Source organism: Phaenicophaeus curvirostris, chromosome 4 (genome assembly GCF_032191515.1).
Source record: "Phaenicophaeus curvirostris isolate KB17595 chromosome 4, BPBGC_Pcur_1.0, whole genome shotgun sequence".
In the NCBI taxonomy this organism is placed as follows: Eukaryota; Metazoa; Chordata; class Aves; order Cuculiformes; family Cuculidae; genus Phaenicophaeus; species Phaenicophaeus curvirostris.
In genome coordinates this window covers 54,647,559-54,672,527 of record NC_091395.1, presented here as the reverse complement: position 1 = coordinate 54,672,527, position 24,969 = coordinate 54,647,559, and the positions used below count along the sequence as shown (strand labels likewise).

Below are 24,969 nucleotides of genomic sequence, written 5' to 3'. Positions count from 1 at the left end.
GGCTGCAAAACCAACTGCTGAGAAACAAAGAGAGATCCCAGGTCGCTGATTAAATCAGGCCTTTGAAAATATAAATATATATACACATATATATCTAACCCTGGCACACCGCAAAAGTTTTCTGAGCTCCAATAGCTCCCTCTGCTGCCAGCGAGTATCTATTTCAGCTGCTCTGTGCAGAACCTGCTCGCAGCCCATGGAAAACATGACATTACATATGCAAACACACAGCTATACAGAATCCCTGAAAAATAAGATGTGGGAAATACTATGGGCATTTTAATTTAATACTCTCCTAAGACTGCTGCTTCTAAAGGATAATTATTTTGACTGTAAATCAAAATACTGAAGGCTAGTAGCTAAATACTACCCATTTTCATATGGTAATCTCTAAACACTACCTTATTCAATACAAAAATGCAACTTATTACCTCGGTATCTAGTTGGATACATAGTGATGTCCATGGACTAGAGGCTAGTTTTTTAGGACGGTGCTGCCCTTAACTACCACTACTATTTTCCAGTCTTCCTCCCATCTTCCCCAGTCTTTCATAGTACCGTCACTGCCTCCTCCCTGTACCTGCCCCTCTGCCATCAGCGCTACCAGTTATCAGCTAGTAGCTTTTTTTGCTGTTGCTGTTTTGCAACAGCAGAACAGCTGTTTTTGCTGCACCCTGACAGCTACAAGACCCTTACTGAAGCAAATACTCTCTACTCCTCATGATCACCATTTCAAGACCATCAACACAACCACCCAGTACAAGTGCCTCCTGTCCTGCCCTGCTGCATGAATAACTCCACAGGCCACAAGAAACACGAGTGGGATGACTGTGAACAGGCAAGGAAACGACAGCTAACAAGGTAAGTCAGGGTGAGAATCGAAGGGTTTACATATACAAAAGTGAGCAGTTACATTGATAGAAAAAAAGCATTTCCCAATGTATTCCTCCCTTGTAGAAGAGCAGTAGGCTATAGATAAACTTGATGCTCCTGCATTTCTACAGCACTAGTGGTTGCACAAATAAAATATTAGAGGAGCTATTTGAGTTAAGCTGTAGCAGGCCTACTCTGCAAACACTTACACACCAAGACAAACCAAGCCTGACTGCTGGCCGAGCAGCACCCACATAACAGGATCTGGACTAAGGACCACCCATGTCAGAGGGGACTTCTTATCTAAACCTACCAGCGAAATACCCCTCAACCCCGCCCACAGGTAGTTCAGAAGTCAGTTACTTTATCAGCACAGACAGCTTACAGACCTTGCCAGTATGGCTCTTCAGAAGCTTCTGCCATCTCCACACTTCTAGCACTATGGACCTCGCATCTCTTCTACCTTCTTTTCTCAAAGTTGGAAGAAGGAACTCCTACTTTCCCAAACCACTCACTTCCCTTTTCCTCATCTTGCTCTAGTCTTATTTATACTTTTATTAGATAGGCCTCCCCAGATGATCTTAATTTGCCAGGAATAAGGCTGCGGAGCTGACTGGGTGCCTCCTGCAGCATTGGTGGGGCCAAAACCAGCCAGCCCTGCCACACACGGTACAGGGCGGAGAATTAAAAAGATACATCGAGAGCAAGAGAAAGCATCAATTACAGGAAGACTTTAGTCTTGACTGACCAGCAGCACCTTGCACACCCCTACAACTGGGGAGAAAAAAAATATTAAAAAATCAACAGTGGTACAGAAAAGGAAAGAAATGGAAATTGCATCCAGCATCTGCCAGTACTTTTGAGCCTAACCGGAAACGCCCCTCAAACAAAATTCCCAACACAGGACTTCACCACCGATGAAAGAGATTAAATCCAAATCCATCTTTATCTGGCTAAGTCTTGCATGTCATTTATGAATATTAAGATAGCCAAGGCTTAATCACTCTGTTCTCTTTTTCATTCATTAGCTTAGCAAGCAGGAAAAGGAAAGAATAGGCCTGAAGTGCACGGATACCCTCGCTTAACAATGGATTAGCACTGCAAACTGCATCCAGGGCACAGGTGGGAGTACTCAACATCCGTAAACCCAGGAAACTTAATTGCTTAGACAGTCTGGTGTTCCAAACCAGTAAGTACTTTCAGCACTACTAGAAGAGACCATATGTCCTCCTTTCATCAAGCAACGAATAATCTCAGAAAAAGGCACTTCTTAACAAATACGTTATCAATATGCAGTATCACTTGTGGGAAAACACACAACCACCAAACTTATCTGACACGTTTTTGTCCTGTCCTCCTCTCACTTTTTGTGCCCATCTCCCCTTTCTGCATCTCCCAGTTGGGCTCTGCCACCTAGCCCCACAGGCAGCTGCATCTCACCAAGGGGCTCAAGAAAGCCCCCTGTACCGAGCTGTATCCACACACACGTCAGGGGTAATGGAACAGCATAAAGAGATTAGAAGTAAGAGAAAAGAAACTCCTTTAATCCTCATTGTGTTTCAAAAAATACATTGCAAGTGTGCTCTGTGCTCATTACAAGTAAAATTAGACTTTATTAAAGACAGAAGTAGCTCCCTTTATCTGTTTTGCCACAGCTTGAGGTAGAATTCTGAATTTTGGCATAAAAAAAGTGTCTGTATTGTGGAAAAATAATAGAAGTATTATCCATGCAAAAAAAAAAAATTCCATCAGGAAACAAATTGTTCACATTTATTCTGAGGACTCCTCTATGTCAGTCCAGTTATAACAGAATTTCTCCCACTTTAATACAGCATAATCTTGTATTGCAATATATGCAGATACGACCTCATGAAAACTGTGTATTACACAAAATTAAAATATTCTATCCTTATCTTTTCTAGCATCAAAAATTGTTGATATGGTTATACTTGCATTCAGTTTTAATGTCAATTTAGCCTGAAATTGTTAAATGGAAGAATTAGAGAATTAAGGGAAAGGAAGCAGGGGAGAAACATACTAGGAGACCAAAAAAATAGTACAATACATTACTCTGATTATTTTGTTATGTAGAAGAAAAAAGGAATTAAAAAAAAACAAACCCTGAAAACGTGAATCAGAAAGCATGTTCAATTTCCAGAAATTCACCATCAGCAGTGTCTTGATGACCTTCAAAAAAAATCAAGGCCTAGAGGGATTTTTTTAAAATTTATTTTGGTGGGGGCTTTTTTCATTAGTTTTCTTTTTAATTCTGAATATAAACCATGGCCGTATATAAAGCTCTAAAATTCAAATACAGACCTCAAAACAGAACTTGTGTGATGCAGCCAAGGAACACCGAAATAAAGAACAAAAGCTTGCAGATGAGATGGTACATGTAATTATACCTCAGCTAACCACAACAGCTTGCTTTGAATCTCCTTCACAACATTCATACAGCAAAATTCAGTGTAATGCCATTTACAGATCACAGTAGTCTGTGAGAACGTAATGTAACAAATTAAGCATTGTAGTATCAGAGGGGGACACAAGCTGAGAGGAAATAACTGCAAAGGCCTTCCTCTGTAATTTGTAATTTTCCCTTCCATACCTTAGGGAAATTATTGTGAATTAAAGCAGTGTTTTGTACTTTTTAAAAGCTGTGCATCAAATATAATAAAATGTCAAAAGTCCTTATATTTTAAAGGTGAAAGGTCTTTAATCTAGTCTGACACTACCTTTAAGGAAAGCATAGATTTTCTTCTTTCCCATACAAATAGGCAAGCAACTAAAGTAGTATTCACAATTGTCCTTTCTCAACAATATAAAACTGCTCTGAAGTACATTACACAGCAACCTTAATTTCTCAGCACCTCCATAAACAAAAGCTTAAGATGCAAACAGATTGCATTATGCATTAAGACTGCACAAAGGTTAAATTTCATGCAATTGGTGCAGACTTAAAAAAGTTATAAGTGAGCTTAAGAATTAACATTTTTTATTTACCGCTTGGTAGTACAAAAGTTGTATACAAACTATTTTGTTAAAAATACATCCAATATGCAAATCTAAGAAAGGCTGACTTACATGGAAATATCCACACCCCTACAAAACAGCAGTGTAGTGTTAAATGCAATGAAACAGGCACAGTTCATAAATCCTCTTATTGAAGTAGCAATGTACAAATTAAATTCTTACATATATCAGGTCTTATAATACCTTATGTAAGTATTTTACACAGGTAAACGATGTTTTACATAATTAACACATTTTCTTTTATTTTGTTCTACATACTTCCAATGGAATCAAAATAGAAATTACTTTTAAATTAAGTAAAAAAATACATATTCCTGATAAACTTTCTTCCATCCTTTTGGAAAATTTACTTGCAGTACTAACCCATCAAGTATCAAAATACAGTATCATCAAAATAAACCTTTTTCAGAAAAAGTTTTTGGGACAGTCTGTCACTGTGTATCACATCTCTACAAATTATTTTAAATTGCTTGGTTTTGACCAATACTCTCTTTTTTTCCAGTGACATTTTCTGCTTATAGCTCTCAATTTCTTGGAAAGTGAAATCTAATTACCATAACCAATATTAATTAAATTCTTCCAGAAACATTAGGTCTTCATCCAAATAATCAGCTGCAGTTTGAACAAGAAAAAAAAAAAATCACGAATATTAAATGTATGACTGTAAAGTGAGCTTGCTGTTTATATTATACTTCAATACTGGTGAGACTTCATAAGCCAGGTTTAATTTAATGTGAGCAGGGATGCTGAACACAACTTCCAGTCCTGGCCAGTTATTTCAGGTTCTCAAGAATGTACAATTATCTCTAAAATTATGCAATTTAAAAGGAACAATAAACAACTTATTCCTTTTGGAGATTTGGGAGGTGATGGAAGTTTTTATGGCAAACATCACCAGCAAAAAGCGTATATTGATAGATCCAGTCAGTATCTCATGGAAACAAGCAGGAGGAAGACCATCAGTAGCACACACTCAGCTAGAGTGAAATAATCCTCATGTTCCCTGACAGGAGGTGGGAGTATCTAACACATAAGCAAACAGGCAAGATTTTATCTTTGTACCCAATGATAACTAACACTGCATAAACCGATGAAGAAAACCAGATTCTCAGATCTGAAGAAGTAATGCAATTTAGAGCACTTTGACTATAAGGATTCAAAGTATTAATTTAAAACAAATTGACTTCAAAAAAACAATTATTTTCACTGAGTTCATAAAGCAGATTAAGTTACTTCATAGTACTCAGAATATAGTGCAATCTCTACAAAAATGCATTAGAGACTATGTTCTTAGGCACTTAGAATAAATGTTATTTTTCCGTTTCTATTATACACCCAAGTTTGCTGAAGCATTGCAAAGATCCCTCTCCCAAAAACGCATAATGGGACAAAGCAGAGATCATGGTAAGTAGATATGAAGAATTAACATCACAAAACCATCATTGGTATTTTTTAGCAGTAAGTCACACCTAAAATATGAAGGGAGTGAAACTGGCTTAAAATTGTGGTGCCAATGAAAACAGCTACACTCAGTCCAATAAACCCTCTCAGGAGTACTTTGGCACACACTCCACAAATTTTTAATGCCAAATACTCCATATACTTATCCAATGGTTAAAATATGTTGCTTGACCTTAATCAGGAACCTGAGGATAAAACCAAAAAATAAAGGCAAAACTAGTAGGCATTCTTCAAATATAAGTGAGTAGTTACAAGAAAACGGGAGAACAAGTGGCCTTGAGGAAAGTGACTTTCCCAAGAGCTCACTCAACTGCATAGAAAGAGATACTCTTCAGCCTACACTAAGTATTAAGGAGAAGGCTATTGGGGAAAGACAATCTAATATCTGCATATAGCTGAACCACTCTGTACTGTGAAGTAGCCTTCACTGAGTCTGAGGGCTTGTGTACTAAAGGCACAGAGGCAGACTTTGGCTGACAATTATTTCCTTCCATGTTTTGCTATGCTACTAACAGTTACATTAACAGAGCAATTTCACCTCCCAAAGGCTGGCTTGTATCTTCAGCAAACACCTGGCTACTGTGGAGAGGAAGAGCATTGGAGAAAAATCCCAATGGACCAGAGGAGCAAACACACTTTATCCACAGGGTAATCATATTATTCATAATAATGAGGTCATGAAAAATGCTTGTCTAAGTATAAAAAAAAAATTATTTGATAAGACTTTTACCCTTCCTGTCCAAAAACTTGTACGTATTTTTTTATTTCCAAGACAAAAATCCAACATTTGGTATGAGGTCCACACAGCTCAACAATATTTGTGCCTAAATCTTACTAATTTTACTGGTGAAAAACCACTATGTGGTTATCTTGCATAGATGCCATCACAGAACTTCTAAAATGCTACGGTGCCATAAATACATTTCCTTAAATAGTATGCATCTCTTGGGAGTTTTCAGTTTTCTCCAAAGTGCTAGGAGACAAGCTTCTTCTAGGAGTTCCATCTGCAAGAGAAGAAAACAATTCTAAAAAATAAGCCTAAACAGCAAAATTAGTTTTAGGGTGAACACGCTAATTAAGAAGTTAGAAGATGCCCCGAAGTAGAAAAAAAAAGCCACAATCGCATGAAGTGGTTGCTGTGCATTTCAAGTTTAGCATGTGAAATACTAAAGGAGAACTACCAAAAAATCAGCTGACACTCACAAAAAATACGGACAAACATATGGAAAAGCTGACAAAGCACGTGACAGCACAAAACACACACAACTTCGAAAACAATACTAGGAATGGAAAATGCTACATGGCTTCAATGCACCCATATCTTAAGTTTTTGTTTGCCCAGTAGCTTAAAATTGATGTCCAAGAGCTCAGCTCAAAATTTTAACTTCAACTACCAGTTGTATATCCACTACATTTTTATGTGCATGCAAATACATTTAAAATAAACTTAAGTGATGAAATGGATTCTGCTGAGAACATGGATGTTGGAGACACGGAGAAGGCATGCCACAGCTTCAAATAATCTAGCCATCAAGTCACCAGGATAAACTGAAACACTGCAGAGGTCACTTCAAGAAAATACTAAGAACATGTCAGTTATGGGGAAAAAAAACCACCTGAACACACATAACCAACAATGTTTTGTAATTTGGGTACTGCACAGTTCAGGAATTCTATATCATACAGGAGCTCAGTAAGAGCAGTTAAAGTCAGGCCACAAAACATGAATCTACTGTCTCCAAATGCTGGAACAAACCTTTCCCAGCAACAGTTAAACACCTATTTGTTTCTGCCTCCTTCCTCCAAATTCTCCAAAACTATATGCTTTTTATCATAAATTTATTGGCTGGAGGCACAGAAGCCTTCAGTGCTGCTTATCTATTAATTTTAATTCAATTAAGCTATATTAATTCATTAGAAGTCTGAAATAAATACCTGAAGTAAAGGTGACTACTGCTTGTTTATATGTGAATAGCTTTTTATGGCAGTGGACAAAAACTGATCTAGAACCACACTAGGGAAGAGTAACACAGTCTCTCAAGCAAGATCTGCTTATGTTTTGCAGTGCACATGAAACAATCCTGGCTAGTTTCCCAGATGATTTACAAAATAGTTCTTTGAACTGGAGCGCCATTTACATGAGATTCTGTGGAGCAATTCTCTGCTATTAGAATGTTTGTTTTCATTAGGGGCAATACTTCAATCCTCAAGTAGGTTTTACAATAAAAAATTGCCATAGATGGACATTTTTTTTTAATAGCTAAAGAAATTTCTCCAGAGAAAAGCGTATTATTAGATCAAAGCAGTAATGGCTTAACAGCTTTCTTATTTAGGAAAGAACAAATCGGAAAGAACGTTAAAGTAACATTTTTAGAGTTATTTAATTTTTTTTCTTTTTTATCAAAGTGTACCAGAATTCACTTTATTTTCATTTACACCCTTTTCTATTTCTAATTTAAAAATAAGACACCTTGCATGCCTTTAAATCAAAAATCATGACTAATTGTGATCATAGTACAAAAGAGGGGAGAGTCACAGAAAAAGCCTGTTCAGTCAGCAAAGGAAGAGGTTACCGCCTATTGCATTTAGCTAATATTTATTTTTTAAAGAGAAAAGAAACTACACCAACAAAACAAATCCTGAGCACCAGGACATAACTCTGAGTCAGAAAATAAGAATAAAGTTTGTCTTTCACCAACACAGAATCATAGAATGGTTTAGGTTGGAAGGGACCTTAAAGATGATCTAGTTCCACCACCCCAGCCCTGGGCAGGGACACCTCCCACCAGATCAGGCTGCTCAAGGCCCCATCCAACCTGGCCTTGAATGCTCCAGGGGTGGGGCAGCTACAGCTTCCCTGGGCAACCTGTGCCAGTGCCTCACCACTCTTAGCATGAAGAAATTCCTCCTCATGTCTGGTCTAAGTCTTCTCCTCCACAATTTATAGCCATTCCCCCTCATCCTATCACTACATGCTTTTGCAAGCAGGCCCTCCCCAACTTTCTTGTAGCCCCTTCAGGTACTGGAAGGTGGCTATTAGGTCTCATCAGAGCCTTCTCTTCTCCAGGCTGAACAACCTCAAATCTCTCAGCCTTCCCTCATATGGAAGGTGCTCCAGCCCTCCGATCATCTTCATGGTCCTCCTCTAGACCTGTTCCAACAGCTCTATATCCTTTCCATGTTGAGGATTCCAGAACTGAACACAATATTCCAGGTGGGGGTCTCACAAGAGCAGAGGAGAAAAGCAGAATCACCTCCCTCAACCTGTTGGCCATGCTTCTTCTGATGCAGCCCAGGATACAGTTGGCCTTCTGGGCTGCGAGCGCACATTGCTGGCTCAAGTTGAGCTTCTTGTCAACCAGCATCCACAAACCCTTCTCCACAGGGCTGCTCTCAATCACATCATCCCCCATCCTATACTGAAACCACAGATTATCCTGACCCAGGACTTCCCCTGACTTCAAACTTGACCTTGTCGAATCTCATGAGGTTCACACAGGCCCACTTCTCCAGCCTGTCTAGGTCCCTCTGGATGACATCCATCTTTCTGGCATGGAAACGGCACCACTCAGCTTGGTGTTATCTGCAAACTTGCTGAGGCTGCACTCAATCTCGCTGCCAATATAATTGATGAAGATATTAAACAGCACTGGTACCAGTACGGACCCCTGAGGGACACCACTTGTCACTGATTCCCATCTAGACTTCAAGCCATTGACCACTTCTCTCTGAATATGGCCATCCAACCAATTTCTTATCCACTGACCAGTCCGCCCATCAAACCCGTATCTCTCCAAGTTAAAGAGATGGATGTTATGGGAGACCATGTCTAAGGCTCTACAGAAGTCCAGATAGATGACATCTGTTGGTTTTCCCACGTCCACTGCTGTGGTTATCCCATCAGAGAAAGACACTAGGTGGTAGATCCTTCACAGATTACAGAGCAACAACAAGACAGCAGCCACTATACAGCTATGATTTGCCGCAAAAAAAAAAAAAACCAAACCAAACCCCAACCATCCTTACAGTCTATCCCCTACCTCCAAGGCAATTTTTCTAGTCTGGTCTTACAAATGTCTAGCAAGAAAGATAAAACAGCTTATTCCAACTTATTAATTTTTGAAACCTGAACTCCACCTCCCTTCAACTTTGCCTACTATTTACATTCTTACCCACAAAACAAAAAGAATAATTTCCTTCATTACTCTCCACAGCTTTTTAAACATTTGGAAGCATACCACATCTCCAGGTCTTCCTCTCTGGCAACGGTTCCAAAACACGGGGTATGATTTAATGATAAGGCACAGAACCCAGGCAACTGCACTCTGCTTAGTTCAACCTAAGCTCCCTGTGAAGGTTGGAAGTATCCCATTGCACAACCAGCTCCCTACTTCGTCTTTCTTTCTAGACTGTTTTCTTACAAACAATGAATATGAAGGAAAGGCGACATCTTGCGTCTTAGTCCTTCAGATTTTAATCTCAAGACATCCAAAGGGTCTGGGGTTGTCTTACATTTTTAAACATACCCAGTTTCCACTTGTGCATTTCCCTCATATTTGAAGTTACTCAGAGTTCAAAAGCTGGACTGAGCTGACACAACATGACTAGTCATCTCTCTCTCAGCATATAGTTTGGCATTGTGCACTTTGTCACTCCAGAAACCTTTTCTTCCCCAAGGGTCAAACTCTATTTTTATTCATATTTGTGTAAAATCACCTTCCCCCTTCAAATTATCTATCACTGTGCCATAAGTTAGAAGCAAACCATACTAACTTACAGGGTTTCCCCACCACCACCCGCCAAGTCTTATTAAAAAAGCAGCAGTCAGGAATGCATATCAAAACCACATCAGATTTTTTTACATGCTTAATAAGGTACCTCAAGCAATTCACTGAAGTGTAATGACTCACAAGAAAACCCCAACGGCCTGGCTTATTAACCTACCATAGATCCCTGTGATAAGAGCGTTTCCATGTGTCTCCGTTCTTATTAGCCAAGGAACCACTGTTCTAGCAGAGAAATATCTAGTAAGTGGTCACCTTATGCAAGCACACAGTACAAGACAACAAGCATAAGGAAGAAGCACTGCAGTTATTCAAGTGATGCTGCTGTCACAGGCATTTGTTTCTTTTGGTAATAAGCACAGTGCCACTAAATCTGAACCATCATTTATTGTCAAAAATTAATATGTGGATGTTTTATTTCGTGGACCAGTGATGCCACCTTCACAAAATAGTTTTCATTTCAACTTCTACTCCAATTACAAAGTCTACATAAACAATTAGATAAGAATTTGGTGGATAATTTAGCCTTTACCAATTTATCACTGACTGATCAAATATAATTTTTACAAACTTCTGCAGAAACTTTTGAAACCTAAAAACGCATTGACACAGAACTGATATTTTCAACTTCATTTCTCTTTACTGGTTACCTACACTTATTTCACAACATACTACTTTCAATACTAGTCCCCAAGGTTTGATACCTGCAGTTCACTCTAAGCTTCTCCTCTCGTGCTCCTCCTGTTTTGCAGGTGTGGCGGGAGCTTCACTTGCTTCATCCTTCACTGGTGTGGCAGGCATATCACCATTGACACTCTCTCCACCAGTGACAGACATCAAACTCTTCCGTTCTTTGGAATTTGATTTGTGCTCCACTTTTGTAACTCTAAATCTGAGGCAAGCAAAAGGAAGATTCGGTTTTATTGCCCCACAGGGTAGTTAGGTCATTCTCAGTACCCAATGTATGGACAGAAAAGTGTTTTCAGGTCTCAGGACCTAGACATCACAGCAACATGTACAAGGACCCAGATTCATTTCAGTGCAATCTTCCCTCCCACTACCTACATATAATTTTAATACTCACTGCTATGGAATCACACTTTCTCAGGGGTCTGTGTTTTAAAGCAAAATCCACAGACTGTATACATCTTAGAACAATACTTTTGTAAGACAACACAACGTAAGCTAGAAATTAAAAATAACTAAATGGAATGAGTGATCTCTATAGCTCACACTTGCTTGACAAATATCAAATCCAGAAACAGAGCGATTTATTAGCGTGCAATCCTTGTTTCTTTTTAGCCAGTAGCAACACAAAAAAAAATTTAAATTTACTTCTATCAGAAATAACTTCAGTCCAATAGTAACACGGTTACAAAAAACAAAGATGCTATAAACAGAGTAGAATCAATGAATATCTGATCCAACACAGGCCATTGTAGCGTCCTTAATAAAAGTACACAATAAAATGACTTCAGTTTTACCTTCCCACAGAAAGGACTGTAACTTCTCCAAGACGACTTCTTCTATGCTCTTTAGATTTGTGAGCTGGCTTTATAAGGTGCCATCGTTTGTGGCTACAACGAGTACAAACATCCTTTTCTACTACTCCTCCAACAGTGTGGAAGTGATGGCCTTTACAGTTGTGTTTAAATGGAACAACACCAGGTGACAAAGGAGACCCTGGACTCGTTGGACTCCCAGGAGAGGTAGGAGATAAAGGGCTGTAGAAAAAAGTATAAAGGAAATTCAATATTTACTATACAATCCTGTCTTTTAAAAAGGAAAAAAGGATAAAATATAACCTTCAGTTATGTCTAGTGAAGAGCTAGATTTTCAGAAATTGTTTACTTGCGAGGATGCCTGGTTTAAGATTGCCTCCAATTTCATATTTTTGCAGTTAAAATCACTTCCATAAACTAACTAATTCAGCTAAAGTGTTGTGGTTAACTAACACAAAGGGCAAAGAAACAAAAAAAAGAAATCAGACTAAACCAGAAGACAACAGATTACATTGTTACATGGGCTTACACTGACGAAGACATCTAATTAGCTGATTAAACTAACACTTGGAGAGCTACAGAATATATTTTAGTATTGTTACAGTTTCTTTAAGAACTCAGAAAAGAAGAACACAGTCCCACAATATTGCAAAGAGGCAAAACTAAAATGTCTACCATGAAGTGAAGAGAAACCGACAGATGATTCTTAAACTTCAGAAAAACATTTTTAAAGTACCTAGCAAGAAAGAAAAGGCTGTACAACCACCAAAAGGGGATTCACTGAGAATATCTAATCAAATCAATCTGGTTTTCTTCTAAAAAAGAAAAGAAGATAAGCAGAGATAGAAAGCAAATTATGCACTTTTCTGGAATTCAGCATCAATTTTGACACCATCTTGCAACACATTCTCTTAAAGCAAGCTAGAGTTCAGTGCATTAAAGGTGAATTACTGTAGCATAAGTTAGTATACCTTGTTTAAAAAAAAAAAAAGAGAAAAGACATATCAAAGTAATATATCAGTAGATTATTATGAAACTGGAAAGCCATACTAAATGTGGCTATTCTGTGTTATTCAGTTTTTAAGTAGTTCCTTGGGTAATGGAATAGAAGATTAGCTGAACTATCCATAAACTTTTGGTTAACCCGTAGTAACTGGACAGGACAAGGTGAGAAATTAGGAGGGTCAGAGCAGAGCACGTGCGTGAAAGACACGTCTCACATACATAACTCTTATTTTTACTAAGGGATGTACTGCCGTAAGTACCACGCAAATTTCAGTGCTTAAGGAGAAAAAAAAAAAAATTACCAACTCAGATTATAAAGCAACTAGCTAGACAATCATTCTTCAGAAAAAGGAGGTGAAGATCACAATCTGGACATGAATCATTATGATGCTGTTGCTTAAAACAGATAAGTTTCACAGTGCAAATAACAGAAGTATAACCTGTGAACTTAAAGTTACCTTACTTAGTATTAATCATGTCTCAGCTGAACATTCCATCCAGTTTTCAAAATGTTACTTCAAGAAAAATACTAACAAACTGGAGAGACTCCAAAGGAGAAGATGAAGAATGAATTAATAAGACTGGAGTTACTTGGATGCTTATTTACAAAACAAAAATACTGACATAAGACATGTAACGGTCCTCAAATAAGTAATAGAATGCTGAAAACAAAATCTAACCAACATTTGAAGTCAAGTCAGGAATTAATGGCTTTATTGAAGCAAAGTCAGGAATTAATGGCTTTAACTGGCAGGAGTGCAGATTTTACTTATCCACTAAAACTCCTATAGTCAGGGAATGCACCACAGTTAAAGAAATACCATGGATTTGCACTTTAGTTACTAAAGCTTTACAAATACCTGTCAAATTATGTAAGAGCAAATAATCATTCTTCCCTACTTTCCATCACTGTAATAGTCCAAAACATCTATGCAAAAAGATTTGCATTAAAATTCAAATAAATATTTCTGCTGTGCCATGAAAGTTAAAAATAATCCCTCTACTTGCGAACTCCTTTCACAAGTTCCTTTTTTTTTTTTTTTACCCACTAACCAAGCCTCTCACTGTTGAAACAGGAGATAAACAGTTGCACACACAACTATTTGTTTTGCTAACCCTTTTGTTAGTGACATGGTATTACTTGAATTTTCATCTCTCCTGCGTTACATATAAACACAGGGTGACACACAAAGAGTATTTACAGGAGTACAGATATAGTTTCAAGGTTTTTATGTACAGAAGGAGAATTAGAAAGAGATGTCTATTTTAAGTTAGTATCCAGGAAAATGAAATGACAGCTGCTTCTGTTCTTTCAAGTCAGAGCAGCTCTGGACTAAGCCAACTTCTAAGTAACTTCACCCTCAAGTAAACAAGTATTTGCAGCCTCTGCAAGTCTTTGGCCCAAAACCCGATAAATCCATATCACACACCTAGAACACAACCAGAAAAGCCAGTTAACCAACCCATGGCATGCATTAAAATTTAGTGACTCAGAGACACCACAAAGAAATCAAAGCATTATCGTCTTAGCTAATACCTCAAGGAAGCGGTGTAGTCTTAAAAGTGCTTAGGAAATAAAAAGGGTACATTTTTAGTTGCCTCAGGAAACATGCACTAAAAAGATAAGTAATTACCTTTCAGGTTCAAAGTAACTGCTATCTGCTACCATGGCATTTAACACATCAGCATTTGCTGCAATGACAATAAATAGAACTTTTAAATGTACAGCTCTAACTTTAGAAAAAACAAACAGCGAAATTAATATGTCCTCAAAGAAACTTAGTCTAAAAGAAAGATTACTCCATTAATAATATCTCAATAAAAAGGCAAAGAGAACTATGCAAAAAAGACAAAATCAAACCGTAATTCAATGGGATATTCTTAACACTAGCTACTAAAATTACAGTCCATATTGTACTCAGAGCTTTGCTCCAATCCAAACCGTGTAATGGAAGCATCTGTACAATCTCAAAAAATTTTACTTAAACCTAGCCTCAAGTCAAAATGCACAAACTCAAAGTCCTAACAAGGAACTAGTTAGTTAGTAAGGGAAAAAAATAACCAAATCCAAAAAAACCGCCACAGACCCCAAAATACAACCTTTCCAGAGGAACAGTCTTGTGTCAGAAGTGACTCTGTTCAATGAAGCCAGTTCAAAGCTTAGAACTTCGACTTATAGAAATGTAACATAAAAGGCTAAAAGTTCTTCCACTATAAAAACATGCAGTCTCCTAAATGTTTCTTCTACCAAACTAATCTGTTCTGAACTAACCAAGCATTCCATGGGCTGCTCAACTGTGATTTTATTCTTTTAGTCATTTCTTATTCTTTATCATTTACTTTGCCCACACAATGAGTGAAGATACCATGCACAAAATTTAGCGTTACCGCCCATCTACTCTTCTGTCTCAGTTATGCACAAACCTTCCATCACACAACAATCATTTCAAGAAAAGAAGTTTAATCTGATCAAAACATGAAAATTGCACATGCTTTAAATATTCCTATTAAGAAAGCAACTTTAAGTTTCTACTTCACAAACAAAAAAATATGAACCAAGACAAATCAATCACGCAAATATTTAAAACACCAAGAAATACACGAACTAAGCTGATCAAACAAAATCTTCATGTAAGTTAAAATTTTTACTATTTTGTTTGAAGTTATCGCCTTCTGAAGGAAATCTGAACAACTTAAGCATGTACAAAATGGTTATTAAATGAAAACATGAACATACCATACTTCAGAATACTAAAAAAAAACCCCTTACTTGTAATACAACACCATCACAAAGGTCTACAATGTCAATACCATAATACTATACCTTCATTTTTCATAATGTAGTTAACAATCTGTCCCACAGTGTCGCTATTCTCATGTATAGTATCATTCATTTCTGTGCAAGGGAACAATTACATTGTCAGTATCTTGGCCTTCCAATTCAAGAATTGAATTATTTTAAAACAAAAAAAAAAGCCTAAGCCAAAAAAAAAAACCCAGACACAACAGAAGTAGTTACATTTGAAAAATGACAAGATCTGATGTTACTTAAGAGGGAAAGAAAGCTTAGAAGATACTTTTTAGTCCTTATTCAAGAAAAAATAGAAGCATAAAGCTTATGGAATCTATGCATCAGCTCTAATATATTCATAAAAGACTTGAATAAACTCAGTATTTTCACATGCATGTTTGAAAATTCCTTCTCTAGCTAGTAAGGAGGAAATGAACAAGAGGACTATTTCTATTCCTAACAAAAGGGCAGTAAAACAAACAATATCATTGAACTGTTTCAAGTCACTATTTTTAAATAGATATTATTGGCTTCTAGTGTAAGAAAGATACAGTTTCAGCTTTTTACCACAGCTAAAAGGACATAACATTTAATTTCTTTATTTAAAAAAAAATAATTTTTTATGACTTCAGGAGCAAGGAATTTAAGAAAGAAACTTCCCTTTTGGAAGTTTCCCTTTTGGGAATCCCTTTTGGAATCGATTACGCTCACTAACAATACTGTAAGCTTCTCCAGAATAACCTCAGAAGGCAGAGAAACAAAGCAATTAAGAGATAGCTCTGCCCCTTCCTAATAATTATGACTAGCTTTATTAAAAAATAAATAAATAAATCACAGGATCGAAGCAAGTTTCATAGGCAAGACCCACAGGCAGGTAGTAAATTAGGGTGGTCCCAATCTCTGCAAATTTGCAACTCGACTTGGACACAGCTACTACTCCAAACTAAACTACAAGTTGCTTGCCATTTCGTTACCACTCACCTTGCTGCCACCACTCAGGTGAACTAACAGGTCACATAGTTCCACTCACTGCATACATGCCCCAGGCACTAATTGCTTAAAAACCTGCTGCCACACCATTACTGCACCACATGGCTTTACCCTTACCACAGAAACTCTGTAATTTGCACCTATTACGAACCTTCTGACAGGAATTAACTGGGAAAAAGGAAGAGGCAGGCACAACGTATTTACAAGTGACCTGACCCTTGTATTTACTCTGCCAAATGCCATAGTGGGTAACTATAGCCCTTCCCAAGTGATAATACTGGTTCTTGTTGTGTTTTGTTTTGGTTAAAAAGCATGGGAATAAGTAGCCATAAAAACCAAGAGCACAAAAAAATACCAGAACAAAAACAAAGGTTAGCTTTAAGGAAAAGTTATAAGCAGTACATATTACATAAAACAGAACACAGACAATCAGTTCAAAAGCGAGTTATAGTGAGAAGGGAGATGAGAATGACAGCACAACAGGAACAAATTAAGGTTACTAAACGTATAAGTAAGATTTTAGCCTGTAAAAGGCAACTTTTTGTCACTCCTCAGATAAAACTCTGTACAATACTACTTTATTGCTAACAGCATGTGGAATGCAGACAAGCAATCTGGTGACTCCAGTTGCAGTGTACAGCTGCGAACCACTGTACTGGATACTTTCATCCCTCTAAGCTGTTAATTCATGTCAGAAGGACTTGCATGAGAAATTGGAACCCTCCTAGTTTTGACTGGCAAAGATCAAAACCCAATAGACATATAATGGTAATAAAAAAACATTTTTCTTGCTATTGTTTTGATGTTAAATATAGACAGAAAAATGACAGAAGTCTCCAATAAATTATTCCATAACAGTTACAATGCACAAAAATAAGAGGTTGCATATTAGACTGGTTGATTACCTATTTTTTCATCAATTTTTTCTTCTTCTTCTTCTGTTTCAGCCTCTGTTGTACAACGATATCCCTTTTTTTTAAGGATATGACAGACGAGGATCCCCAAGAGACCCATGATGAAGAAAACAGGAACCAATGCAAAGGCAATATACTCTAGGTTTTCAGTTTTGCCATCATTGCCATCAGTATGAGTTGCCAAAGTAGTTGTCTGTAAGGCATAGCTTGACAAAACCTGGAGTAACTCTCCATTATCTACATAAATGAATAAACACAGTTATTACTCTACACTGTAAATCACTTCAAAGCATTTAGAAAACTACAACCATGGTCAAATCCCCATAGTGTCAATATGATGTACCTTCTTTAAGGACCTTAACAGGCAACACATACTCTGCTGGCTGAAAACTTGCACCTGTAACAGTAGATATGCCCTCTTCATAAAATTATTACAAGCCATCTAATATACAAAACCTCCACACAATATTTCTTCAATATAACAGTCAAGAACAAATTATATTCTAGCCTCATTGGCTTGTTATCTCAACAAGAGGGCTCACAGAACACCACCACCACCATTGCTTCTTGTTCCCATCAGCGAGGAAAATGTCATATAATTCCTCTGATCCTAAGTTCAATTCAACAATACATATACTATTTAACACTAAGACCACAACTGTTTTACGCTATAGGGAAACAAGAGACAGGAAAAATTAATGGACACAATTGTACAACTGAGAAGGTTGACCTTATGTACAGTTTGCTTTCTAAGAATTTATCATTCATTTTATAATACACTGAAGTAAAATGAGCTGTGTTGTTTTTTCCCTTTTTTTTGGCTAAACTATCAGGTAGCAATAGCTACAAAGTCCTCCATTTAATCACACAAAATAGCTTAATTTATTTCCCAAGCAGGAAAAAAGCGATCACACCAGAGAAGTATTACTTCAATGATTATATAATCTCAGAATCTAAGAAAATTCAAGTTGTGATCCACTACAGTTCCTCCAAACATAAAATGGCTTTAAGACTGCTAATTCCCCTGTAGTCATCTGCTACCCCACTGGCTGTACTCCTGACAGACTGGCACCTTGAGAACAGTTTTAAACAGTCATTTTACTTAATCAGTATAATCTGTAGTCTAGCAAACCACTCTATCAAGACACTCACTAAACTGAAGCGAGGGAACAAGTAACCATGAGCAAGACTGAATGTATCTAGAACAAGCTTTCCTGAAGTTATCATAATAACACGAGCCATAGTCTCAAAATATGCTCCAAAAATAAGAGCAGGAGGGTTAGTTACATGTGAAAAAGTATAATGTCTAACATAATTGTTTTTAAATAACCAATTTGAAACCCCATCAACTTCACACATTCACTGAAAACATGCATACAATTTAAAACACAAAGCCAATTCACAAAGTTACATACAATCAACAGAAGAGAACAATTATACAAAGGTGGGAAAACAGATCCCAAATACTATTAAATGTTCACAAACAAGTTCACAAGCAACTCCAGTCACAGAGCTACATCACATTTTCGGGATAGATCATTGCTGAGCAATCATTAAATATCACCCCCACTCTCCAAAACCCAAGCCATTAGAAACTACTCAGGCTGATATCCCCAGCCTACCTAATATCACCTGTGAGTGCTTATGTGGCAAGACCTAGTTTGTAGTTTCTTTGTTTTCAGTTTCTTTTTCTACCTACACAATCTATTTAATGATTTAGTTTAATACTTCTGCTCATAGCCTGCCATGTGGAATGCCAATGAGAAAAACCTCATCAACTACAATCTCATTTGCAGTCAAAAGGTGATGATAATCTAGACAAATTCTCAATGGACAGATGCAACCTATAAAAGTTAAAATTTAAAAACAAAAAAAAGTCAGAACTGCATCTATACTAGCACTATACTACCACTGCAGTTAAACACTGCATTCTCTCCATATTAGTAAAATAATGTTTGAACATAAAATGGTTCTATGCCTACAACATCTTCAAGGCTGCACTAAGAATGAAGCTGGAGCGGGTCACGTAAGCCGAAGTATTGCTCTGTTCTTTCCCCTTCGGGTTTTATAATCTCACAGAAAAGAGAGATGAGAACACCTGAGAGAGGTCATGCCACTTCATTCCGCTGTCAAAAAGCAGAATTAACTGTATCTAGACAGCTATCTGCAAAGCACCACTAAAGATCCTGCAAAGGTAACAGCTTGCCCTCCACACTTCTTTTCTTTCTCAGTGCAACTACCGGGTCAGAACAATTCCTCCTTCAGTATCTACTACCGCAATATCAGATTCCACTTGCACTGAATTATAGAATTATTCTTTCCTTAGTTTTAGCTGCATGTACTCAAAAAGATTTCATACTTGGCATCATCACTAGGACCTCCCCAATATGAGCCCCAATTATCTCAAAGTTTTACTTATAGTATTGATCTAAACAGAGAATTATCAAACTTTTCATGAAGCACAGGAAATCTCTAGAAATATTTAATATTGCTTAAAGAACAACACAGAGTCTTGAAAAATAAATCCTTTTTGTAACAAAGATCAAACCTGTCTTGTTACATAAGCAATATAAAATTCATCATTAAAATAATACATTATTTTAATGATATCTCCCATACTAAACTTAAGCATAATCCACATCTAACTGATTACTTCAAGCAGATTCCAGTTGTTTTCATACTGTTTAATTTACAGAAAGGGGCCCATAAACAATGACATAATCTCCTCTCTGCTCTGCTGATACAGAGTCCTATTTAGTTACTCTGGATTTTTCTCATTAAGTCCACACCACTTATTTATTATGGCATGCCTTTCTAAAGAATTTTGTTTACATTTTTTGATAGTGAATGTTCTAGCAATCAACCTGCTAAAAACTAAGTACATACATATTCACTATCATCTTCTCCGTAAAGCTGGAAGAGTTACATGACCATATTTCCTGCTTTCAGGCATGAAAATGAGATGTACCTATCGCTCTCACAATATACAGAAACAAACTATTGTTGGCCTTAATTACAGAATCACAGAATCATTAGTTGGAAAAGACCTTTAAGACCGTCAACTCCAACTGCATCCATCTACTACTAAATCATATCCCCGAGCACTTCATCTACTCACCTTTTAAATACCTCCAGGGATGGTGACTCAACCACCTCCCTGGGCAACCTGTTCCAGTGCTTGGCAGCCCTTTCTGTGAAGGAATTTTTCCTAATGTCCAATCTAAAGTTCCCCCAAAACATCTTAAGGCCATTCCCGCTTGCCTTATCACTTGGGAGACCAACACCCACTTCTCTACAACCTCCTTTAAGGTAGTTGTAGAGAGCGGTAAGGTCTACCCTCAGCTTTCTCTTCTCTAGGCTAAGCAACCCCAGTTCCCTCAGCCGGTCCTCGTAAGACTTGTTCTCCAGCCCCTTCACCAGTTTTCTTGCTCTTCTCTGGACACGCTCCAGGACCCCAACGTCATCGTTGTAGCGAGGGGCCCAAAGTGAACACAGGATTTGAGGTGCATCCTCACCAGTGCCAAGTACAGGGGCACAATCACTGCCCTGGTCTTGCTGGACACACCGTTTCTTACACAAGCCAAGATGCTATTGGCTTTTTTGGCCTCCTGGGCACACTGCTGGCTCACAACCAGCCGGCTGTCAACCAACACCCTCAGGTCTTTCTCTGCCAGGCAGCTTTCTAGCCACTCTTCCCCAAGCCAGTAGCACTGCACAGGGTTATTGTGTTCCAAGTGTAGGACTCTGCACTCGGCCTTGTTAAACCTCATCCTGTTGGTCTCAGCTCATCGATCCAGCCTGTTCAGATCCCTCTGTAGAGCCTACCTTTACTATTTCAAAAAATTAAACACTATGAATGTACAGTCTACTTAAGTACAAAAAAAGTGAAATACAGTTTGCTGCAGCTTCAAATTAAATATATTTTCTAAGAGTTATCTGAAATAAATAGTATTTATTTATTCTGGAGACTACAGTCAAATTGCCTTTGCATAAATAATCAGCTGAAATAACAAGCAACTTCAATCACAAGTCAAAACATATCACTGCCTAAAACACACACAGAAAGGTATTTAGGATACGTTTGGGCTTCTCTGTCTTACTATTACAGTAAGGTGGTAGCTCCAGAAGAGAACAGGCAAACAAGAAAAGGCAGTAAAGTGTAGGGTAAAAAAAAAAAAAAGAGGAAAAATCTCTTAAGGAAATAAAGCCTATAGCCTACAATTTGCTTCAACTATTGTTTAAGGAAATTGTACTTCAGGGAATATGCATAAACCGAATAACAAAGGAAAACCACCTATCATCGAAGAGGAACACTCAACAAGTTTGTGAATTCCGCTTTAACTTCTAGCTTCCTTGTAGTAATTGGAAACTACAACCAGAAGTGAAATAAGCAGGAAGTCTGATGAGAAAGAGGAAGCCACATGATGAACACACTGACAACAAGTAACAGTACTGCCAATTGCCCTAGAGGTTAAGTAAGGTTGTTTTAAGGTCTGCTGTTAAGAAGAGACCTCAAAACCCTCATTAGATTAGTCAAAAGCAATATGTCAAAAAAAGTGATCAAAAAGATCAACCGTGTTTCTTCAAAGTTCATGCTAACTGCACCTACTTCCAAAGCACTAACAGTAAGATACATGCTGCAAGTCTCAGGGATGGCCCACCTGAATGTAACACCTAACAGCAACATCCTTACTACTCAACATCATATTTAAATCCATAGTACCTTAAGCTGGAGACTAAGAGTACTTAAAATTAGAGACCAAATCTTTGGCTCACTGAAGTCACCACCAAAAAAGCAATTGCAGGAGATCTGGAAAAGGAGCTTTCCACTCTGAACTCTAAGTCCACCCCAATGAGATCTTTCCTAATCTTTATTTATTTGTGAATTACATGCCCTATCAACACTCCCACCAAGCTGCCTGCAAAACATTTTAGGCCAGCTTCCCGGAAGCCTGGGGGTGGGGTGAGGATTCAGAGAGGAGATACCTCCTACGTAAGTGTAAGGCCTATTAACAGCAGATGAACTACAGCTAAAAGCACTACTGTATAACACATGTAACTCTCAACAATTTTAAAACATTGCTATTTCAGATAGAGCTTGTTAGGAACCAAACTAAAAGACCAAACCTAATAAATGGTGAGTCGCCCTGCCAGCCCAAACAATCACACCATGAAGGCATCTGACATTAAGAATTCAATGAGAAAAACAATTAAGAGTAAAGTATCTGGAACAGTTTTGTCCTGTGAGAAAGCAAAAAAATAGCAATAGGAAGGGCAGTAACACAGAGGCAGCCCATTCCTGGTGTGTGACACAAAATGTATCTGATAATACTGTGTAACAAACTGCTCATGTTTCACTGCTTACCACTATGAAAACTGCAGTGCTCATGATGTAACTACTTTGGTAACTACTTGAGTGGCACATAGCTCGTACTGCAAAAATACATAGAACTGATGCTGTACATTTCTGTTAAAAAAACTTCCCCTCAAATTTTAGTTTTCAAATAAAATATCCACTGCATGCAGCTACCACACACATTTAATAAAGCACATTCTTCCTGGACACACCAGATATTCAGAAGTATTCCACCAAAGGGGTAAATTTACAAGCGCAAGCAACATCTGGCAAGCAGCATTAAATCAGTACTATCAAACACAATACATCAATTCATTTATGAAAACATATACACTAGTTTAGATGAGTACAAAAACAATTCTAACTAAAACCAGTGTTTGTCCTGTGTGAAGACACAGCAGATAAACTGACAGAAAGCATTTGGCAAACTCAGAGAAAGGAGAAAATTCTTTTGTAGCTTTCACATTTCCTGCTAGACTTGCCAACTGTTAGCTTTCATATGTACAACCCTATTTACCTAGATATACCAAGCTAAATTATTGCTATCATTATTAAATCTTACGAATGCACATGGCATACTAATGGTCCTCCAGCATATCCACCTTGAAGCTCAATAAAGCAGCCCTGAGTATAAACATTTGTAAAACGTCAGTACAAGCCTATGTACACACATCTTTCAGTTTTACTAAACATTTACTCTCTCTTCAAGATGCCAGTAGGAGATAAACTGTATAGCAATCTTGATATGTACCAACATGCAGTAACATGTCAAATAACCAATGAGCAAATTAAGAGAGAAGAGAAGAGAAGAGAAGAGAAGAGAAGAGAAGAGAAGAGAAGAGAAGAGAAGAGAAGAGAAGAGAAGAGAAGAGAAGAGAAGAGAAGAGAAGAGAAGAGAAGAGAAGAGAAGAGAAGAGAAGAGAAGAGAAGAGACCCACATTCATCTCCTCCTCATACCTCTGCATATAATTCCTGAAAAAAAATAAGAATCAGTGCCTCAGAGACCACTACCTACCAGTCAACACATTTGAAATTAAAGATAGTTAAACACTTTCAGTTAAATCGATTAGCTAAGAGGAAAAAAAGGTCTGACAATAGTAATATGCTCAGCATCATTCTACTGGCCACAGTTGTGCCTAGCACAGCTTTCCGCTCCTGAAGAGAAGGATGGTCTGGATAAGAAGCCTTCCATCCCTCTTGCTTTTGGAAAACAAACAGCAAGCACATGGTAGGTATCTCAACTCTTTCTGACCGAGATGGCCTCCCCAAGTAATAATTACAAACGTACAAACATAAGTATACAAAGACTAGAAACATTCATTGCTTAATTTTGTGCTAATAAGTGTGCCCACGTTAACTGTTTCCACTAAGTTTAAAGCTTATTCTCAAACAAGCTGGTGCACTCTTAATCTGCGGGTCGCGTGACAGTGGTAGGAAGCTGATAAAGCCGAAAATCACACCAGGTAAACACGAACATCAGCTTAAACACAAGGGTTTGAGAGCACAGAAAGAGCACTCCAGGCTACTCAGACAAGAAGACTTGTTTCACTTTGAGATTATGAGTACCCTAACATTTGGGATGAGACATAAACAAAGACAACGTCGTTTACAACTAACTTGCTCTGGTCCTGGATGAGAAATCTTAACGGTCACGGTCACCCGAATTTCCGAGAAGCAAACGCCAAGCCGCGCTCCATCTCCCATCCGACAGCGGAGCAGAAGCAACCCCTGGGGCGTTTCTACCTCCCGACCCACCAGATTCCGGCTCCAAGTGAGGACCTGCCAGACTCGACTTTCTACAGTTCGTTAAGACTTTTTTCCTTCCTTTTTTTCCCCGACTCGCCCCGCAGCCCGGGGCGGGGGCCGCCTCGCCGCCGCCAGTCCCGAACGGGGCACCCGGACCGGGGCGGAGGGGGGACACCCGGCGTCCCGCAGGCCCGGGGTTCTCATCTCGGCGCTCGCCCCGCCTCTACCCCCCGCCGCGAAGCCCCCAGGCGACCCACCGAGAGCGGAGCTGCCCGGCGGGGCCATCCCGGCTCCGCGCTGCCCGGGGCCCGCCCTGCCCGCGCCGCGCCTGCGCGGAACCCCCGGCCCGGCCCCCGCCCCGGCCCGGCCCGGCCCGGCCCGGCCCGGGGCCTGCGCACACGGGGGCGGCGGAGCGGTCGGGCTGCGGGTGCTGGCTTTAGCTTGTCAAGATGTTTCTTTCAGCTACTAATTCATCCTGATTTGTATCTCTAAAAAACCCCACAACCTTATAAAA

The 24,969-nt window shown here is 38.5% G+C and overlaps 1 protein-coding gene across 1 annotated transcript; it reads right to left on the bottom strand.

Moving 5' to 3' along the window:
• Positions 1–2,466: 2,466 nt before the first annotated feature.
• RELL1 (RELT like 1) lies at positions 2,467–24,773 on the bottom strand. Its single transcript, XM_069856159.1, has 7 exons — positions 24,713–24,773; positions 17,345–17,590; positions 15,483–15,554; positions 14,293–14,350; positions 11,636–11,875; positions 10,856–11,043; positions 2,467–6,371 (listed from the first exon to the last, which is right to left on the bottom strand). The coding sequence occupies exons 1-6, from the start codon at positions 24,738–24,740 to the stop codon at positions 10,863–10,865; spliced, it is 825 nt and encodes a 274-aa protein (XP_069712260.1). The 5' UTR covers positions 24,741–24,773; the 3' UTR covers positions 2,467–6,371; positions 10,856–10,862.
• Between the last annotated feature and the right edge of the window lie 196 nt (positions 24,774–24,969).

Excerpts from the sequence above, each read along its gene's own strand:
- RELL1 (XM_069856159.1), bottom strand. The coding sequence starts at position 24,740 with ATGGCCCCGCCGGGCAGCTCCGCTCTCG. Across the intron at positions 15,555-17,344 it reads AAAAATTGATGAAAAAATAG|AAATGAATGATACTATACAT; the intron begins GTAATCAACCAG and ends TCCCTTGCACAG. Across the intron at positions 11,876-14,292 it reads AGTTACTTTGAACCTGAAAG|CCCTTTATCTCCTACCTCTC; the intron begins GTAATTACTTAT and ends TTTTTTCTACAG.